This window comes from Oncorhynchus mykiss, chromosome 19, assembly GCF_057628025.1.
Source record: "Oncorhynchus mykiss isolate SJ-2025 chromosome 19, ASM5762802v1, whole genome shotgun sequence".
NCBI classification, from domain to species: domain Eukaryota; kingdom Metazoa; phylum Chordata; class Actinopteri; order Salmoniformes; family Salmonidae; genus Oncorhynchus; species Oncorhynchus mykiss.
Window position 1 is genome coordinate 53608542 of NC_143040.1, and position 21579 is coordinate 53630120.

General features: G+C 44.5%; 1 protein-coding gene across 4 annotated transcripts in view; it reads right to left on the bottom strand.

The window, feature by feature from the left end:
* Positions 1–454: 454 nt before the first annotated feature.
* LOC110497959 (cysteine-rich motor neuron 1 protein) overlaps positions 455–21579 on the bottom strand; it is a 44915-nt gene continuing 23790 nt past the window's right edge. For all 4 annotated transcript variants that reach the window (XM_036954905.2, XM_036954906.2, XM_090211368.1 and 1 more), the window contains exons 6-15: positions 18686–18889; positions 16998–17126; positions 16016–16169; positions 11906–12027; positions 10551–10769; positions 9810–10025; positions 5537–5758; positions 4599–4724; positions 3975–4153; positions 455–3407 (exon numbers count right to left, since the gene is read on the bottom strand). In XM_036954905.2, coding sequence (XP_036810800.2) covers positions 3216–3407; positions 3975–4153; positions 4599–4724; positions 5537–5758; positions 9810–10025; positions 10551–10769; positions 11906–12027; positions 16016–16169; positions 16998–17126; positions 18686–18889 — 1763 coding nt within the window. In that variant the 3' untranslated portion in view covers positions 455–3215. The remainder of the gene's footprint in view (positions 3408–3974; positions 4154–4598; positions 4725–5536; positions 5759–9809; positions 10026–10550; positions 10770–11905; positions 12028–16015; positions 16170–16997; positions 17127–18685; positions 18890–21579) is intronic.

The window sequence follows — 21579 nt, forward strand, 5'->3', positions numbered from 1 at the left end:
TGCTCCTGTTGAATGTGACCTCTGATGGTATCAAAAAGCCATTGTGACCACACTAATAATTGGCTTACCCGTTATAACTGTAAGAAGCTAATCTTTGAGAAAAAGCTCCTTAAATGGTTGATTTCTTGTGTTTTCGGACCAATCTTCACTTCCTCATGTTGAGCTTTGTGAGCAAACGGTGACAGACAAGTCAAACGGAATTCTTCAGATTGTCTGTTCAAGCCTTTCTGGTTCAAAACCTTTCTGGTTTTCTGTCTGGTTTTCTGAAGCACCGAGTGTGAAACTGAGATCTGGCCGCTGCATTCCCCACTCACGCCTCATCCGTATAGTCCTGTGGGCTGTGAGAAACACCAAATACACATCCCCGGTCTTCCCCATTCGCTAACACAACACAGATAAGGAGAGTAGAGCAACTATGCTTAAGAGAAAGGAAACTTTAAAACCTTTGGGAAACTAAGTGAGAGAATATTTTTTTATTTAACCTTTATTTAACAAGACAAGTCAGTTAAGAACAAATTCTTATTTACAATGACTGGCAAACCCGGACAACGCTGGGCCAATTGTGCGCCGCCCTATGGGACTCCCAATCACAGCCAGATGTGATACAGCCTGGATTTGAACCAAGGACTAGTGACACCTCTCCTCAGACCGCTGCGCCACTTGGGAGCCCAGGAAGCAGATCCCCTTTGGCAGCACCGGGCAAGAGTAGATAAAGGAACAGATGTCACATCTAACCATGCTATGATATGTTACCTCTTTTGAACCCAACTGTTGCTAAGTTGATATTTATTTTATTTGTTGGGATTTCCAGTCTTTTTAAAAGCACGGCGCATTAGCCAGCTCCGTCGCACTTTTCATTGCAAACATGATGTCACCATGAAAATGTCACAAGCAATGAAATTCCCAAATGTTAAACGTAAAGGTAATTTTTGTTCACACATTTTGTTTTTCAAAATAAGTATAAATGTTACAGTTCAACAGCAAAGAAACATGTATTTACAGTTTGCAACAGTAAAATAAATAGGCTTGAAAAACAAAGCAGATGGAAATGGTAAATGGCTTACAATATCTCAAATGTACAGCAGCTTTGGCTACCAAGTTCATTTGCCAAAAACATGTCATTAACTCAAACTATACTTTAGTATTAATAAATAAAGCTATGTGAAAAAATAAATAAGGTACACTTCTGTCCTACTTTTTATCTACCTTTTTTTACACATAGGAAAAACAAACAACTTTTAAAAGTCTCCTCTTCCCTTAATTTAAACCACATGGTTGTGAATCAAACAGACCCAAATCTACTGAATTACTTTTGAAACTCTTCAGTAGATATCTGTATATGTCTCCACACAGTTTTGGCATCACAATGGTCTTTGTATCGAGAGACTGGCAATGTAACTATGAAATCAGATCCAAAGATTTCCTAATAAACCCCAGTCTGTTTTGTAATGCTCTGAAGCACATCCATTTCACTAGGTTGATCAGATTGTTAAATAAGCCTAGAATTTGCTGCACCATTATGTTTACTTGAGTGATTCATCACCTCCATGTGCTAAATATGCCCATCAAATCCTTGATTAGGCCTTTATCCCACCAGGAATCTCACCCACAGCTTTTTAAAACACTGGATCCTAACAAAAGTGCTACATTTTATGAACATGCGCTGTTGGAATGTACCATTATTTGCATTTCATAGCAGAGTCTCCTTGAGACCCTTGCCCCTGTTCATTGTAATACGTTATAAACTGGTGGGAATGGGGAGACCTTCAGTCAGGTGACCTTGGCATGGAATACATGGCACAAGTCATTACAGGAGAAACAATGAAATATGAAAAACATTAAGGCTATAAGATAAAGGCTACTAATGTATGTTAACATTCTCTGGAAACAGTAGCTCATGTTTACGCACAGCTGTAAATGAAGTTATATAAGTGAGGCTTATTGTATGTTGACATTCCTCATGAGTAACTCCAGAATGTCTGGAACTGCTTCTGTAGTTTCCTGTAACGAGTCCTCTTATCTGCAAGCTATAAAATAACACTCTGGATTAGTATTAATCCACCTAATCTTGAAGTCCATTCCCATTTGTAGATGAAGTCCAGCCAATGGGATGATTCCTTCTAAAGGGAGTTGTTGAGTACAGAAGGGTGAAGAACCTTAATGTATTACAGACAGACACACTGGCTTCACAGCTGAGGCAGAATACATTCACACTGTTTTCCCTCTCCCCAGGGTGGTTGGTTGTTTTCAGAATGGAATGATTTTGGTCATCACCTTTGAGGCAGACAGAAACCACTACAGTAAGTGGGAATAGAAGAGTTTCATTCCTTTGCATTGATGGGGAATGTTTAGTCTGGCATTTACAATGTTTTAATCTTGCCACCATGGAAACTTCCATAACAAAAACGAGGCTTGACCAAGAAAAACACTACAACTATTACACATAGAAATATATTTAAAAAAAAAACTAAGATGGAAACCACACGTTCTAAAGCAGGAGTTTGGGTTTCTTTATTTTTCTGGGCCATAGTCTGCTGGGTTCTGATGCTGCTCAAAGTCATTGACTGGGGAGAGGAGCGAGTCATGGAACTAGCCATTCATCTGATAGTTGACTTACCCTCCCATCCAATTTTGATTACAACTGGAAGACCGGCTAAATTGGCATCACTAAAACAATTGTTGATGAATTGATTGCTGTGCTGCGGCACATAGAAAACAGCAAACTAGAGACTCTCGACTAGAACCCAAACCCCTGTCCTGAAGCTGTTATATTCCTCCTATTAGTTTCATGTTCTAGTTCCAGAGGAGGTGAGAAGTGATGATGATCATGTTCACATTTCAGAGCTCTCTCCGGCTGACTAGTAGCCTCTCTGTCTGACTAGTAGTCTCTCTGTCTGACTAGCAGCCTCTCTGTCTGACTAGCAGCCTCTCTGGCTGACTAGTAGCCTCTGGCTGACTAGTAGCCTCTCTGGCTGACTGTCACTCTGTCTGTGGTGAACTGTATGGCAAAGTCCCATAATGGCCACATCCTCCTGCCTCCCCAGTCTCTCCTCACTGTAGTATGATAAAGCAACAGACAGTTGCATTGCATTGTTGTGGATCGATCACCATGAAAATGTGAGAAAAGAGAGAAGAGGTGGTGCTTGGTAGCCCTTTGGGCAGAGTGGAGTTTGGGGGTCTGGTGAACGGGGGTTGGTGTTTAGGGGGAGGGGGGTCTAGCGCTGTCCCCTGCCCTGGCCCGTACTCAGCTTGGCCCGGGGGATGAGCATCCTCTCCCCACATGGTGAGCTCATCTCTGGGGAGAAGTTGATGCCACAGTCATTCTTCACGCTCTGGAACTTGTTCTCCTTTGAAGGTTCCATGTACACCACCGAGTTCTTATTCGCATGCTTCTTCAGGATCACAGTCTAGGAAAGGAGGAAAGGAAAACATGTAAATATCTATTACTTTATTTTCACACAACAGGTCTTGTCAGCTACATTGATTGAATCCTACTGCTTTGTGTTATCATGTCTAGTTAGGACGGGAGAGACTTTTTCGGAAACCATGTGACGAATTACGATTTTCTGTGCTGCTCTAATCTCATTTCATGGGGGTGTTGTAAAACGATCACATTTTATGATAAACATGACACAGTTCAAAGTGCTCCATCAGAATTAAGTGCTGGAAAAATACATTAATCCCTACTTTATGACACCCTGAACATGAATTGTAGCAGGAGCTGGAAGATCAAGGAAAACCCACGACCCACCCACAGATTAGATCCTAAAACAACGGCCCACCCGCCCCGCTATGGTGCTATGATTTAGCACCATAGTGGTCTGAGTTTGGGCAGCAACCCCATACCAACATATCGGGCAGAATCATGAGGCATTTCGGTGCTGGGTTGCAATTAATTTGTGAATAGTCTTTTTCCGCAAGCTGTACGTACAGTACTGGGCCTAATGAGCGGCTTTACCCACAATGCCTCTCACCTTCTTGGGGGCGCTGTAGCACGACATCTGCACCCACTTTTTCTTCTTGTTAATGAGGACTGCCACAATGAGGAAGATGACGATGGCCAGGAGGAGACCGGCCAGTATCCAGGCAGCTGATTGGTAGATGAGAGCCATCTCAGTTTGACTGGGGATGTTCTCTCCCAGGTTGTTACCATCTGCAGGGAAAATCAATATCAGCTCTCCCCCACAGACTGGACAACACATACTGCTGTCACACAGGCCAATATTTCCATTACATTATTCCCCTTCTAATCAAATTAAATGAAAAAGCAGCTCATGTCCTTCCTTAGTGTTTGGCAGTTTTCCCTGGCCAATACGTTAGATACAGTCTCCAGATGAATGTGTGTCAGTGTGCATTTATCTAATTTATCAAAGCATTCCCATTGCCCCACAACAATGTAAACATCATCAACAGGCTGGCTGGGAAAGTATGGACAATGATACCAAGTCACAGGTCTGAAGCAGTTGTTACCTATCAGTAACCTATCATTTAACCATCTCTGTGGGCCATAGGAGGAGTGAGTGAGTGAGTGAAAGAGAGAAATAGTGAAAGAGAGAAGGTGAGCAAGAGAGAAAGAGAGATGGACAGACAGACAGTACCTGTAGCAGCAATGATAGGGGGCAAAGGGACAGTGGTGATCCAGACTGTATTGTCCACTGTGGTAGTAACCCTGGTCTTGGGGGCCTTGGTCGACACCATCATTGGAACAGACGTTGTTGTCATTTCTGTAAACCAAAGAGGAAAATCACAAATAAGTCACAAAGCAACCCACGTACGTAATGTCAAACACACTTGAGCTGAAAACAAATCCCATATCCCAGATCAATGTAACAGAAGGTTATGGTTGGGTGGAGTGTCTGTAGATAAGGTGTGTTTACGGGATGTGTTCCCTAAGCTTCCATGACCTCCTTTTGTCAAGAGTCTTATGTAAAAGTGCTGTTTTCCACTGAGCAAATAACCAAAACAAAGCTGAGATGAAACGGTTACAAATCAGAGGGAACAATGCATGCCTGTGCCGAGGTTTTCCTCTATAGGAAAAGCTGACATGGAGCTTTGCCTTCCTGTGCCGGCATTGAGAGTGGCGGGTCGGCTCAGCCGGAGACAGGAAACACGTGTGAATGTGCGGATGCTTGGGGAATGTTTTCACTCTGAGTGAGTTGTGTCACATGGAATGTTGCTGTGAGTAACGGTGTTTGCCCAAGCAGTGCCAGCGAAACAGGCCCCCAGAACGCGACTCACACACGCTTGCTTTATTCTAGCTAACCGAAAAAGTTTGAAAACTGTTCCTCCCTTCCTACAAGTTACACTGTGAATAATAATGTTCTCAATAACAAGCTGTACCTTGTCCCAAAGGAATAACTTGTTTTAATGCATACTTAATATGGGATTTTTCACAAGACACAAATATACTACACACTAGAATTACAGTGGACATCATTAGAGAGGCTAACAAGGCAGTGTGCTCTCACCCATCTAGACATTCCCAGGAGTTTAGTTCCATGGACAGACTCACTCTCACACATACACATTCACTTACCCAGACAGTGAGGGCAGCACTGGCCCTTGCGCAGGACGGGCACCCTGCAGTTGGCAGGCGGGCAGCGCTGGGAGAAACACTGAATGGTTCCATTGTTGCAGGTGCAGCTGGTGCAGGCATTGGCCTTCCAGGTGTCCCCAGCCAAAAGCACATCTCCCTCGCTGGAGATACAGTACTCCTGCTGACTGGTGCTCCCTGGGAGCTGGGGACCCCGCTTGTCCTCTGTGGACGGAAGGATGGAGAGAGAGGCACACCAAGGCAGTATAACATGTTAATCCAGAGTGGTTATTAGGACTGTTCACCCGTGTTTGCAATAAGATGGTTTTACTGTATAGTAAATTCTAGCAGGAAGCTAGCTGATGACTAGGGACTAGGGAAGACATGGCTGCTGTGCTGAGCTGTGTCAGTTAACTCTCAGGCTTATCTCTGTGTCTCATAGGCCCATAGATCAATGGCCTGTCTGTGACAAAAGCTTAGCTAGACTGTACACATCTCAACAATAATGTAAATCAAATCAAATGTTATTCATCACATGCTTCGTAAACAACAGGTGTAGACTAACAGTGAAATGCTTACTTACAGGCCCTTCCTAACAATGCAGAGAGAAAGAAAAAAGAGAAATTATAGAAAAGTAAAACACGTAATAATAGATACACAATGAGGAACGATAACTTGGCTATATACCAGAGGTTCCAGTACCGTGTCGATGTGCAGGGGTATGAGGTAATTGAGGTAGATATGTACGTATAACTAGGAATAAAGTGACTAGGCAACAAGATAGATAATAAACAGTAGCAGCAGCCTATGTGATGTGTCAAAAAAGTTTGTGCAGAAAGGGTCAATGCGACGATGAGACAGCCTGTACGGATTTTTAACTCCCTCCAAAAATGTTCTATGGGGTAGAGATCTGCAGACTGGTGTTCTTTGGATGCAACTCAGCATTCTTTGTCCTCCAAACACGACGAGTTGAGTTTTTACCAAAAAGTTATATTTTGGTTTCATCTGACCATATGACATTCTCCAAATCTTCTTCTGGATCATCCAAATGCTCTCTAGCAAACTTCAGACGGGCCTGGACATGTACTGGCTTAAGCAGGGGGACACGTCTGGCACTGCAGGATTTGAGTCCATGGCGGCGTAGTGTGTTACTGATGGTAGGCTTTGTTACTTTGGTCCCAGCTCTCTGCAGGTCATTCACTAGGTCCCCCCGCGTGGTTCTGGGATTTTTGCTCACTGTTCTTGTAAACATTTTGACCCCACGGGGTGAGATCTTGCGTGGAGCCCCAGATCGAGGGAGATGAACAGTGGTCTTGTATGTCTTCCATTTCCTAATAATTGCTCCCACAGTTGATTTCTTCAAACCAAGCTGCTTACCTATTGCAGATTCAGTCTTCCCAGCCTGGTGCAGGTCTACAATTTTGTTTCTGGTGTCCTTTGACAGCTCTTTGGTCTTGGCCATAGTGGAGTTTGGAGTGTGACTGTTTGAGGTTGTGGACAGGTGTCTTTTATACTGATAACAGGTTCAAACAGGTGCCATTAATACAGGTAACGAGTGGAGGACAGAGGAGCCTCTTGTAGGTAACCAAATACTTATTTTCCACCATAATTTGCAAATAAATTCATTAAAAATCCTACAATGTGATTTTCTGGATTTTTTTCTCATTTTGTCTGTCATAGTTGAAGTGTACCTATGATGAAAATTACAGGCCTCTCTCATCTTTTAAAGTGGGAGAACTTGCACAATTGGTGGCTGACTAAATACTTTTTTGCCCCACTGTACATACGTCACTGCGGGGACGACGTCATCGATGCACTTATTGATGAAGCCAATGACTGATGTGGTGTACTCCTCAATGCCATTGGAGGAATCCCGGAATATATTCCAGTCCTGGAGTTTAGCATCTCCTGCATCTGACCACGTTTGTATTGATCAAGTCACTGGTGCTTCCTGCTTTAATTTTTGCTTATAAGCAGGAATCAGGAGGTTAGAATTATGGTTAGATTTGCCAAATGGAGGGCGAGGGAGAGCTTTGTATGCATCTCTGTATGTGGAGTATAGGTGGTCCAGAGTTTATTTCCCTCTAGTTGCACATTTAACGTGCTGATAGAAATGAGGTAAACCGTATTTAAGTTTCCCTGCATTAAAGTCCCCAGCTACTAGGAGCGCCGCCCCTGGGTGAGCATTTCCTTGTTTTCTTATGGCGGAATACAGCTCATTCAATGCGGTCTTAGTGCCAGCCTCAGTCTGTACTGGTATGTAAACAGCTCTGAACAATACAGATGAAAACTCTCTATGTAAATAGTGTGGTCTACAGCTTATCATGAGATACTCTACCTCAGGTGAGCAATAGCTCGAGACTTCCTTAGATATGGTCCACCAGCTGTTATTTACAAAAATACATTGTCCGCCGTGGGGGGTTTATTCGACCGCCTATGAATTCGCAGAAGGCAGCCTGCCCTTTGCCCCTTTTTCTCCGCCTTCTCTTCACGCAAATCACAGGGATCTGGGCCTTTTCCCAGGAGAGCAGTATAACATTCACGTCGAGCTCGTCAGACTCGTTAAAGGAAAAAAAAGGATTCTGCTAGATCGTGGTGAGTAATCTCAGTTCTAATGTCCAGAAGTTATTTCCGGTCATAAGAGACGGGAACGGCAACATTATGTACAAAATAAGTTACAAACAACGCAAAGAAACAAACAAAAAAACACAATTGTTTGGGGACACGTAAAACGTCAGCCTTCTTCTCCGGCGCCACCTTATTTATTTCAGTTTTCCTGCATTAAAATCACCAACCACTAGGAGTACCGACTTGGGATTAGTATTTGCTTATGGCCCTATACAGCTCGTTGAGTGCCGTCTTAGTGCCAGCATCGGTTGGTAGTGGTTAATAAACTGCTACCAAAAATATTAATAAAAACTCTCTTGGAAAATACTATGGTCTCGTTCTCTTCCAAGTCTTTGGGACTGGGGGCTGGTCCGTGGTGAGCAGTATGTTCAGCGCCGCCAACTTCGAAATCTTCATCCAAATCAACATTAGTGATCATTTTTCTGATGTCCAGAAGCTCTTTACGGTCATAGATAATGATGGTGTAAACATTATACAAAAAAATCCCACTCAAAATAGCCTGTAAAACGGCAGCTATCCATTCCAGCGCCATTCTTACTCTTCCACGATGTACACATACATCAAGGGGCCTGTCATTGAAATGTGTGTTATTCCCACATTCTTCAGAGACAGAACCATACATATATCAAAGGGCTGCCTCTTACAATCAGATTTTGTGGTGGGAGATGTGGTGATAACGCAACTAGCCGAACATTCCCAAGGAGGCTCTGTGGGTTTCAGGGGCTGTCATGCATTTCTGATTTGTGAGGCTCTTGCTTGGGGGCTGGAGGGAGGAGTGAGGGGTGGGGGGAGGTGGTGGTGGGGGAAGGTGGTGATGGGACGGGTGGAGGGGGAGGAGTGAGGGGCGGGGGGGAGGAGTGAGGGGTGGAGGGCGGTGGTGGTGGGGGAGGAGTGAGGGGTGGGGGAGATGGTGGTGGGGGGACAGTGGCCTACTTGGTCCAACTCTATTCTTCTCAGCAGCTGGTGAGGTCACATGACCTGAATAGGGTTGCGAAATTCTGGGAACCTTTAATAAATTGCCTGGTTTTAAAGAAATCCTGGTTGGGGGATTCTGGATTTTCCCTCTTGATTCTGTAATCTTCCAAATGGGATTTCTGGAAAACCAGGGAATTTATTGAAAGTGCCTGGAATTTTGCAACCCTAGACCTGACCAGGAGAAACTAGTTATAAGCTATAACTAGGGCCTAGAGTTTTTCCTAGTCATATCACATTGCCATGAAAAAAACTGTTCTTATGTACGACTAGTGGAAACAGACAGGCTTGTACCCATGTGTTCCTCTCTGGAGGATATATCCCCATGTAAAGCCAGCCGGTTTGGTCTGGTTTCTTTATTAGCCTGTGTGTACTGACATTAAACTGTGGGACAGATTGCAACATGCACCAAGACAAGGCAAGACCCTCAATCCACCACCACATGCTGCTGATAATGGCTGCAGATCAAATTTATCCCACTCTATACTGATCACAAACTGACATCGCTTCTGGAGTCATTCCTGGATGTAAGTGCTTTTGATATTATCTGAAATTGCTCTTGTCAAGGCTAGTACGATGATAGAGTTCTACATTTACAGAGAAGAAAATGGCTTAGCACTAGAGGTTTCCTAGTAAAGCAGCCTATGACAGATGCGGGGGATGTAAGGTACTGTACCTGGGCAGACATGGCAACAGGTGTCCTTGTTCCTGGTTGGGGCCTGACACACTGCAGGGGGACACACTTCAGTGTCGCACAGGACGCGGCCCTTCCTACAGGTGCAGCGTGTACACTCGTCCAGGTTCCAGGTCTCTCCCTCCACATAGAGTTTCCCCCCAGGGGCTCGACACACTACCAGGTCCATGCCCTCTGGCTGACCACTGCCTGACTCATCTGGACAGACAACACACAGGTTATGAGAGGCAGATAACAGTAACACGAAAACACATGAAAGACTACTAAGAATAAGGTTAACATCTCACTAGAACTAAGCTCGGTAGTTACACAACAATTTGTGTTCGGACATACTTTCCTCTAGTCCAGTACAACAGTACATATAAAACAATTGACTGCAATAGGGTTGATATCTGTAAGGAGTTAGTCTGAAAGTTGTAGTTGAGTTACTGAAAGTTGTAGACATTCTTTCACTTTTAAATATCTGAACAGTTCACTGAGTCACCTCCCTATAAATATCCCCAGTGACTCTGAGGGGTGTGGATGAAAAGGCGTGGGTGTGTAACTGTGTATCAGTGTGTGTTGCTCCTTACACAAACACAAAGTGTGAGTGTTCATGGAGCCTGAGACCTGACTGATGGGGCAGTAAGTGGACTGGGCTCTAGGGTGTGAGCTCCTATGGGACTGTGAACTGCCAGACGTGTGTGTGTGTTGATAGACCAGCCGGCTCCAGACAAGACGTACCTTCACAAGTGGGACAGCACTGGTCAGGCCTGACCACGGGGTTGGGACAACTGGGCACAGAGCAGGATATGAGCACACACATCTCTCTCCCAGCAAGGCAGTAGCAGTCTCGGCAGCCGTCGTGCCAGCTCTCGCCCTCCTCGTAGCGGTGCCTGTTGGAGGTCAGGCAGTAGCTGGGCATGGGGGCGGGGGCAGTGGTGCTTGGCAGGTGGTCACTCTCTGGAAAAAAAACATGAACACAGACAGACGTTAGGAAGGGAGGGAGACTGGTGACTTGAACCTGTGAGAAACCATCAACAGGGATGTTTCAGGGCATGGGAAACGCAGGAGTGAAACCAAAGTGGAAATGTCATTAAGAATAATTATTTACAATGGATAGTATCCAATGTTATTGTCTTGGGTCCATTAGAGGCTAACGAGAAAGCTCTGCTAACCATCCCTGGTTCCTCTCAGCTCCACCTTCACCAAACACCATTATGTGCTCTTCCTTTTAAAGTCTCTTTATTTCACAATAATCCATTTACAGTTACAACACAAATAAATAAAGTTTAATAATTTCCCTGAAGTTTTTGGGATCTGACCCAAAACCTAGGTCCTCTGTTTCTGTTGAGAGATAGGTTGAGGTTATAAAACCCCACATCTGCCAATAACTGTCCCCCAAGTGGGATATAAACCCAGTGTGGCTGTTAAGTCTGGGGAGAACAGTGGTTTTGATAGAACGTAGTATTTCAGTGAATCACATCATGTTTCCACATCCAGGGCAGATGTTTGTGTCTCTTCTCTCTCAACACACTGTTATACAAAGGGAAAAAGGTACACTTCACAAAAAAGTTTCCTATCCACAAATATTTTAACAGTCCACTGAGTAACTGATCTAACAGTCTCAAAATAAGATAAACATGATGGGTTGCCACTGCACCGCCATCTTGCTGAGTAAGAACCCCCAAATACATTCCAAGCTAAAATATTTATAATATTACTGGAAAAATTAAATAAACGCATAAAAAAGTATAAATAAGCCGGCCAAACTTTTTTTAACTTGCGTGGTTGGTGAATCTAATCCGACATGCACACACAGGCCTCAGCGGTAGCTAAATAAAACACAAGAGTCAAAACATCCTTTCATGACAGGCTTCACAGCAGATCAGCTAATGGTTCCAGCAAATCAAATCTGCTACATAGTGATAGAAAGTCAACACACACACGGTCACATCAACACACACGCGGTCACACAAACATGTGTACACACACGCTCGTTCGCGCACACACACACACACACACTGTTATTGAACTGACCCAGAGGGATGAATATTGATGCGGACCAGATGAGACAGACAGACAGATGAGCACCATACCTTTGCACATGCAGATGGAGCAGCCCTTCCTGTTCTGCCGGTAGCCATCGCTGCAGTTCTTGTCACAGGTGAAGGGGGGACACTTGATACAGCGACACATCTCACAGCCGTGCTTATTCCTCCTGTGGGATAGATAGAGCACACATATGTCTATCAGATATGTAATGAGGGAGGGAACAATAAGAATGCCATTTTACATCTCAAATGGGGCATATTAAACTCATATTTGAATGAAAGCTCAATAGCCAGTGATCTTGTGATTGGTCTGGTGGAGTACTGCCGTGGAACCAGATGGTCAGGTCTGGTATAATAGACATATGGTTCTGTTTTCCCCCTGCTATATTAGCTGGCTTTGAAGAGGCCTGATAAAAGCAGCACCCTGGAACACGTGAGAGCCCCATGGTGCACGGCACACACACCATACCAATGCTAGAGTCTAGGGCACTGGGTTTAAAGCAAATTCAGATGCTTTCCATTTGATTCAACCTATTCAGATGGCTACTGTATTGCTACCAAAGCCTTTGGCTGACATGCGAGGTCCAGAGCAGGGCCAGATGATATTAATGCAGCCAGGTTGATTAAGGAGACTGAAGGGCCCTGCTCTCCATTAACTACGAGCTAACTACGAGTTGATTTGATGACAAACAGATTTGTAAACAGAGTAGACACAGGGATGACACAGAAAAAACAAACCCAGAAGAGTTTGAGAGACGATCTACGCGGCTTCTGAAATAAACTAAACCCCCACTGAATGGCCAAAAGCTAAGGAAGATACACGCAGAGAGAAAACAAACCATAGATGAGTTAGGAATGGACACAGAGCATGTGACCTAGTTGGATCCAAATATAGAGGTCATAAAACATAGACGAGCAGCAGGTTGAGAAATGCCCAATCCAGATGGGTTCATCTATTACAACTCCAGTCTCTCTGTCTCGTTCTCTGTGTGTCTCCCATACTCTCTTTTTCTGGAATCTGTAACCCATAAGGCCCTTTTCAATTAAACATGGATTCCGTTAGGTTGGATTAATTACACGATTAGTCTCTGTAGGCCACATAAATAAAACAGGAAATGAACCCAAATCAAATGTTATTCATCACACGCTTCGTAAACAACAGGTGTAGACTAACAGTGAAATGCTTACATCCCAACAATGCAGAGAGAAAGCAAATAGAGAAATAATAGAAAAGTAAAACACGTAATAATAGATACACAATGAGGAGCGATAACTTGGCTATATACACATGGTACCAGTATCGAGTCGATGAGCAGGGGTGCGAGGTAATTAAGGTAGATATATACATATAACTAGGAATAAAGTGACAGATGGTAAACAGTAGCTGCAACGTGTGTGATGAATCAAAAAAGTTAGTGCAAGCAGGGTCAATGCACATATTCCGGTAGCTATTGGGCAGTGATGTAAAGTAACTAAGTAAAAATACTCTGAAGTAATACTTAAGTAAATTTTTGGGATATCTGTACTTTACTATCTATATTTTTGACAACTTTTACTCCACTACATTCCTAAAGAAGATATGTACTTTTTACTCCCATCCATTCCCCCTGACTCCCAAATGTACTCGTTACATTTCTAATGTTCAGGCAGGACAGCAATATGGGGCGGCAGGTATCCTAGTGGTTAGAGCGTTGGGCCACTAACCGAAGGGTTGCTAGATCGAATCCCTGAGCTGACAAGCTAAGAATCTGTCGTTCTTCCCCTGAGCAAAGCAACCCACTGTTCCCCCAGGCGCCGTGGATGTTGATTATGGCAGCCCCCCGCACCTCTCTGATTCAGAGGGGTTGGATTAAATGCAGTAGATACATTTCAGTTGTGCAACTGACTAGGTTTCCCCATTGTCCAATTCATGCATCAATATTATATGTTGTCATCCCTACTGCCTCTGATGTGACGGACTCACTAAACACAAATGCTTTGTTTGCAAATAGTGTTGGAGTCTGTCCTTGGCTGTCTATACATTTTAAAACAAGAAAATTGTGACTTCTGCTTTGCTTAATATAAGGAATTTGATATATAATATTTACTTTTACTGAAGTATGACAGTTGAGCACTTTTTACACCACTGTTATTTTGTTAACTAATTAACTATTTAGCAGTCTTATGGCTTGGGTAGAAGCTGTTCAGGCTCCTGTTGGAGCTTGCTGTGCGGTAGCAGAACAGTCCATGACTTGGGTGGCTGGAGTCTTTTACAATTTTTAGAGCCTTCATCTGACACCGCCTGGTATAGAGGTCCTGGATGGCAGTGAGTCCGGCCCCAGTGATGTACTTGGCCATAAGCACTACCCTCTGTAGCGCCTTGCAGTCAGATGCCAAACAGTTACCAGACCAAGCAGTGATGCAGCCAGTCAAGATGCTTCCAATGGTGCAACTTTTTGAAGATCTTGACCTAGGACAAATATTTTCAGCCTCTGAGTGGTGTTGTCGTGCCCACTTCACCACTGTGTTGGTGTGTTTGGACCATGAAAGATCCTTAGTGATGTGGACACCGAGGAACTTGAAGCTCTCGACCCGCTCTACTACAGCCCCCAGAGGCAGTCAGAGACAGAGCCCTGCCACTAGCAGTGGTCACATCTCTACTGATTCAGCAGTAATGACAGTATGGAGAGGCCAGGCTGAGCTTTGAGCTGGCTGGGGCCTCAGTGTACAAACACAGAGACAGAGAGTCTGGCCATCTTGGTAACTGGGCTTTGTTTAAAGGTGGTGTGTGGAATTTTGTGCACAGCGCTGGGCTCTGGGGCTGGGACTGCTGGCTCTGCACAAATTCCAGCGTGCTGGGCAACAGGAGAATTCCGTGCATTTCCTATCAGGTCCGATGATGATTTAGATCCATTGAGGAGGGGAAACGCTTTAAGTCCCCCTTTGTGTCCTGCTCGAAGGCGTTCAACTATGCCAAATGTAAATGTAAACACACCTTTAGGGCTCTCACCCACTCTGACAGCCCACTGCTCACTGCTTACATGATGTCCCCCTCTACCCTATGGAGATAAGAGAACTGGACTGTTCATACATAGCAAGGATAGTGTTTGAGGCAAAAAATGATATAGTTGAGTTCTCTGTAGAGGTTATAAATGCAGCCAATTTATACAAAGCCGTCTCTGTGCCACCTCTTTGTATCTTCTCACTAGTCCATTATAGGAGCACCACTCTGCTAGAAGATTGATGCATTGTTTGGCTCATCGAGGATTCAGACTTCTGAAGCCGGCCCTGAACTGGTGCTTATGAATGCTTCCTGCTCCTCTTCCCCCTCGGGGGGACTCTCTGCTGGCATCCTGTGCAGACTTATCAGGCCCATCTTGAGCAGAGGCTCCAGAGAGCATGGTTCAGATACCAGAAGAATCCCACTGTATACACTTCATAGAGACCGCTTTTGTGCGGATGTGTTTTTGATCGTTGTTTTGAGACGCAAAGATGGTTTATGAAATGAGAGTGTGGGGGGAGGGGTAGAGGGGCTGAAGCACCGGACACTGCACTGGTCACACAGAGACACAGATTGGCCCCTGATTGGCCCTGATTGACCCCTTAGATCTGAGCAGGTGGGGAGAAGGTGAGGCTGCCAGGTGTGTAACAGTATACTTCCTCTCTGCCCACTGAGACCTGTATCTGCACCCTGCCAACTACTCCACCTGGAGAATGATGATGTTGTCTGTACACACTGATCTACAGTCATGTTTTTACAGAGTCTGATAGTCCTGTCAGCCAAGACACGCTTGTGTTCCATTGCTGGAGCCAAAGATTTCACAGTGTGAGTAGTAGCGCACTTGTCAAATAACCAAAATCAAAAAATAAAAGTGTTTACACAGTTGAAGTCTACATCATTACAAAATACACGACTGAACAAAACAAACAATGAGAGGAGGAGCCCTATTTATACCTACATAGTACAAACATAGAGTGTTTTTCCAGCTAACGAGAGGCCGGATTGTATGTTAGGGCCCATGTCAATAATAAACCAGACAAATCACCATTACTTCAGGCTTTGGCCTTCAGTCATAACCAATGGGGCTGTAACAGCCTTTGATCAGAGTGGAAACTAAGGGGTGAATAATGAGCAGTGCTTAACTTGAAGATGTGGAGACCATCCAGAGGACTTACACATATCCGTAGGGACAGGTCTTGCTGCAGGTCAGGGGTCTGCACTTGGGCATTGGAGAGCTGCACTCACACACCTCGCAGCCAAAGTTATCCTTCTCGTATCCCATGGGGCATTGCAGGGAGCAATATGCCCCCAGGTCAGGGCAGGATTCATCTGAAACAGTTCACATGGAGGTCATCTTACCATCAACACCATGTTAGTTTGCATTAGGGTTTTTCATTTGAGAATTCCTACAACTTAAAACGGCAAAATACTACACAGCCATGGAAACACATGAGGTGCGACTGATTTATTTTTATTTTACCTTTATTTAACTAGGCAAGTCAGTTAAGAACAAATTCTTATTTTCAATGACGGCCTAGGAACAGTCGGTTAACTGCCTGTTCAGAGGCAGAACGACAGATTTGTACCTTGTCAGCTCGGGGATTTGAACTTGCTACCTTCCGGTTACTAGTCCAACGCTCCAACCACTAGGCTACCCTGCCGCCCCACCCCAGATATTTCTTAGTGTGTTTGCTTATTTCTGTGTTATGGAGATAATGTGCCAGGGAATCGTCATTTTAAGCAAGTTACAGTATGTGTGTGTTTACAGTATGTGTGTATTTACAGTATATGTGTGTTTACAATATGTGTGTGTTTACGGTATGTGTGTGTTTACAGTGTGTGTGTGTGTTTACAGTGTGTATGTGTGTTTACAGTGTTTGTGTGTGTTTACGGTATGTGTGTGTTTACAGTGTGGGTGTTTACAGTGTTTGTGTGTGTTTAAGGTATGTGTGTGTTTACAGTGTATGTGTGTTTACAGTGTGTGTGTGTTTACGGTATGTGTGTGTTTACAGTGTGTGTATGTTTACGCTATTGTGTGAGTTTACAGTGTGTGTGTGTGTGTTTACAGTGTGTGTGTGTTTACGGTGTGTGTGTGTGTTTACAGTGTGTGTGTGTGTGTGTTTCCGTATCCGGGTTTAACCCTTTACATCCACTCACGGTTGAGGCACTGGCAGAGCAGGCAGCCGTTGTTGTCCTGCTGGAAGCCGTAGGGACAGTCTTTCCCTGATCGAGAGCAGTTTTCCAGACGAGGACACAGCATGGGGCTCACTGTCTCATACGAAGGCTCTGTGAGATAGAACAGTAGGTTATAACCTTCATATGATGCTGCTAGAACTCTCTATGACATGCCATACTATACTTGACACTATGAAGCCTATAACACTCACAGACATGTCATACTATTCTGAAATGAGGCTTTATTGAGAGTTCAGAGTAAAGAAACATACATTTAGACACACGCAATGTTACACATCTATCTCCATGCCAACAGAAATAGTTCAGTGTTCACGTTGCTCCCATCAGAGAGTGCTGTGATAAGAGATAAACGCAGGCCCATTACAGAAGATACTGTAGGTGCTCTCTATCAAAGGGCTCTGATGAAGGAGCACCTCACATGTTGTCTAAATGACCTGGAGTGCAGGAGCACGCCTTGCCTTGGTTCTCTCCCCTAACAGAGGAGGCCCTATGTGGGAGTCTGGTGTGTCAGAGGCTGGCACTGGACAGACCCAGAGGGCTTCTGGCCCTGGTCAGGGCCTCATCCTCACTGGAGCCGGTCAGCGATGAGGTGTTCTGCTGGCCTGGGTCACACATGTACGAGCCACAACCAGGGGATGTTAAGGTGGGGTTTGGGTGGGAGCCCATTATCTTGCCACGTTCAGTGGGAGGAGCACCAAACAAGCTGTAACTAATTATGCTCACAAAAAAACAGTGATCCACTCCAATTAAGCAGCCTTAAGCCCTCAGTCTAAGCTGCACCTCATGGAGGTGGGTCTCATTTTGCAGTCTGGACCAATAAAAAATAACAAAGGAGCCTGCAGTGGAAGAATGCTGTGCGGCCTCCCCTTTAACGAGCCACCAACATGGCCTCTACATAGCTGCAGGGGGAGAGACTATCCCACAGTTCTGTTCCACCAGTCAGGTTCTAAGCTCAAAGTGACTGTATTGTAAAACAGAACTGAATTGTAGCTTGGGCCAACGAAGTAGGAATTGTTCCATTTACAGATGAAGACGTCAATTGGCGGACGTACTGTACATTGATTTGTTGCACATCTGATATAGCTACATTGACATTTGAGGGGGTTGCATTAATGGGGGTGTTTTTCCTGAAAATCATCTGCCGAGTTGTAAGTTGTTTATGACAGCAGTTTAGCTGTAGAGCTCAATGGAATGACAGATACAATTTATGGTGCCCCTGATCCTTAAACATCAGAAGCATTGACGTTGTGGTGCTTTCAAAAATGTTATTAGATTAAAAACTGAGTATACATTATATTATACAGCCTTTACTGCCCTATTAGGCTAGATGAAAGGAACATTCAATCTACCATTAAAACCTATGGTATGTCAATTGCTTGCACATGTAATATTAAGCTTCTGGAGAAGTGTGACGTCAGATATTTCCTTATGAGGACATTGGTTGCTTTTGACAATAAGGGGTATGTCTAGAACATGCTCAAATTGGACTTGTTCCTTGCTATTTTCAAACTTAAATCTCCAACTACTTCAATGCTGTATGTGATTAGGTACAATATGATCATACATTTATGAAGCAGGTGTGTGTGTGTGTGCGACTGTTTGTGTGTGTGCGACTGTTTGTGTGTGTGTGTCTCGCTCTCTCTCCGTACCCTCGCAGAAGGGGCAGCATTCTCCTGGGATCTTGACTGGGTTCTGACAGCTCTGTTTGCAGGCCATGGCGGTACAGTGAGGGTCTCCATCCACACACTGACAGAAGGTGCAGTCATCCTCCTTCCACTGCTCCTCGTGGCCACGCAGCTTGTTGTTCACCCAGCAGCTGGCCTCCGTGCTGTCCATAGACAGGAGCTCCACATCTGGACACACAGAGAGGGAGAAATAGATAGAGGCTGGGATCAGAAGGAGAGAAGTGTGGGAACTATACTGTGCTCTTTGGTGTATGACACACAACTGTAGGATTGTTTTGCAGCCTCAATTCGTCTGGGCATGGACTCTCCAAAGTGTTGAAAGCATTGAGCATGAAAAACCCAGCAGAGTTGCAGTTCTTGACACAAACCGGTGCACCTGGCACCTACTGCCATACCCCGTTAATAGGCACTTAAATATAGTCTTGCCCATTCACCCTCTGAATGGCACATATACACAATCCATGTCTCAATTGTCCCAAGGTTTAAAAATCCTTCTTTAACCTGTCTCCTCCTTCATCTACACGGATTGAAGTGGATTTAACAAGTGACATTCATAAGGGACCATAGCTTTTACCTGGATTCACCTGGTCAGTCTGTCATTAAATGAGCAGGTGTTCTTAATGTTTTGTATACTCATTGTATGTACATATCCATGTAATTGAGTTAACAAAGTACTGGGTGGAATCAGAGGTGTGAGAAGCAGGATATTGCTGGAGGGACCAGGAGAAACTGGCCGCCACCAAGACCGGTGGAGGAACACTCCAAAGCTCTTTAAGGAGTCAGAGAGGATGTAAAGAAACTGTACAGGGATCTAATGTACATATAGTGTAGGTCTAATGTATAATGTATGTAATTCGAGCTAGATGGAAGAGCATGGTATCGGATAATTTCATATTGGAGCGAGATTAGTTCATTAAAAGCAAGACAGACATATCTAATTTCCTGTCTCTGCAGTGTCCAGTCATTCCCTTTAAGAGGAGTTACCCTCAGCCATGTGCATGTCACACAGATCCAGTTTCACCAGTGCCCCCGAAGGCCAAAGACCAGTTCAGGGTTCACCGTCAAAAATTTCACTCCAAAGCAAGAAATCCCATTCAAGAGCATTTCATGCATAACATGCGGTTTTGCCCATTTGTTTGAAGTCTAGGAACAGCAACATAATAAAGCCAATTGTTTAAGAAACAACCCAGAAAACACATTGTGCTTAGAATTCTGGGAACCTGTTCTGATGACTTAAGAGTTTAAATAACCATCATTGTTTTTTGTTCAACTGTTTATTGGTAACAGAGGCAGGCCATTACCACAGCAGCAGTGTGTGTGTGTGGTGAAGAAGGGGGGTATCCCTAAGGCCAACGTCCTATTTGCCAATTTTGATTCCAGCAGAGATTTGGCTGCTGTGATTCCTCCGTCTGGGTGTGATTACCACGAATATGAAGCATTTCTGCTTTCCTCTCCATCTATCCCTCTATCGATCCCTTTCTTTCTCTTTCTATCCATCTCTCACACTATCAATGGTGAGCCTAAAAATACACATTGTATTGCACTCACACACAAGCCTTCAAGCACTTTTAGGGTTTTAGGTGACTTGACCAGCCTACGAAAAGGATTAGAACAGGTATGCAGCTGTGCCTTGTAAATGAGACAGATATCAGGTACAGAACTGGAGGTTCCTCTTAATAACGACCATGAACCAGGTGCCACCCCCAGCTTACCACAATAACTCTGACTATAGCCTCCTCAATGACTGGAGCTTTGGCCAAGCAGGGGTACAAGATGAAAGCATTCCCCACCATCTCAGGGGCTGAACATTCCAGGTGTACTTCTGACACTGACCTCCAATAACCTCCCTGTCTCCCTCCCTCTCATGTGTCTGATCAATTACAAAAACACAGGCAGACAAATCTGGCTACCACCATCACCATTATACACTGAACAAAAACATAAATGCAACTTGTAAAGTGTTGTTTCATGAGCTGATATAAAAGATCAAACATTTACATTTGTTTAAATCCCTGTTAGTAAACATTTCTTCTTTGCCAAGGTAATCCATCCACCTGACAGTTGTGGCATATCAAGAAACTGATTAAACAGCATGATCGTTACACAGGTGCACCTTGTGCTGGGGACACTAAAAGGCCACTCTAAAATGTGCAGTTTTGTCACACAACACTAAATGTCACAGATGTCTCAAGTTTTGAAAGAGCGTGCAATTGGCATGCTAACTGCAGGAATGTCCACCAGAGCTGTTGCCAGATAATTGAATGTTAATTTCTCTACCATAAGCTGTCTTCAACAACGTTTTAGAATTTGTAAGTACAATCGGCCTCGCAACCGCAAACCACGTGTAGCCACCCCAGCCCAGGACCTCCATATCCGGCTTCTTCCCCTGCTGGATCGTCTGAGACAGCTGATGAAACTGTGGGTTTTCACAACTGAAGAATTTCTGCACAGAAACAGTCTCAGTGAAGCTCAATTGCATGCTCGTCGTCCTCACCAGGGTCTTGACCTGACTGCAGCTCGACGTCGTAACCGACTTCAGAGAGCAAATGCCTACCTTCGATGGCCACTGGCAAGCTGGAGAAGTGTGCTCTTCCTGGATGAATCCCGATTTCAACTGTACCAGGCAGATGGCAGACAGCGTGTATGGTGTTGTGTGAGAGAGCGGTTTGCTGATGTCAACGTTGTGAACAGAGTTCCCCATGGTGGCGGTGGGGTTATGGTATGGGCAGACATAAGCTACGGACAATGAACACAATTGCATTTTATCATTTGCATTTTGGCAATTTGAATGCACAGAGATACCGTGATGAGATCCTGAGGCCCATTGTAGTGCCATTCATCCCCCGCCATCACATCAT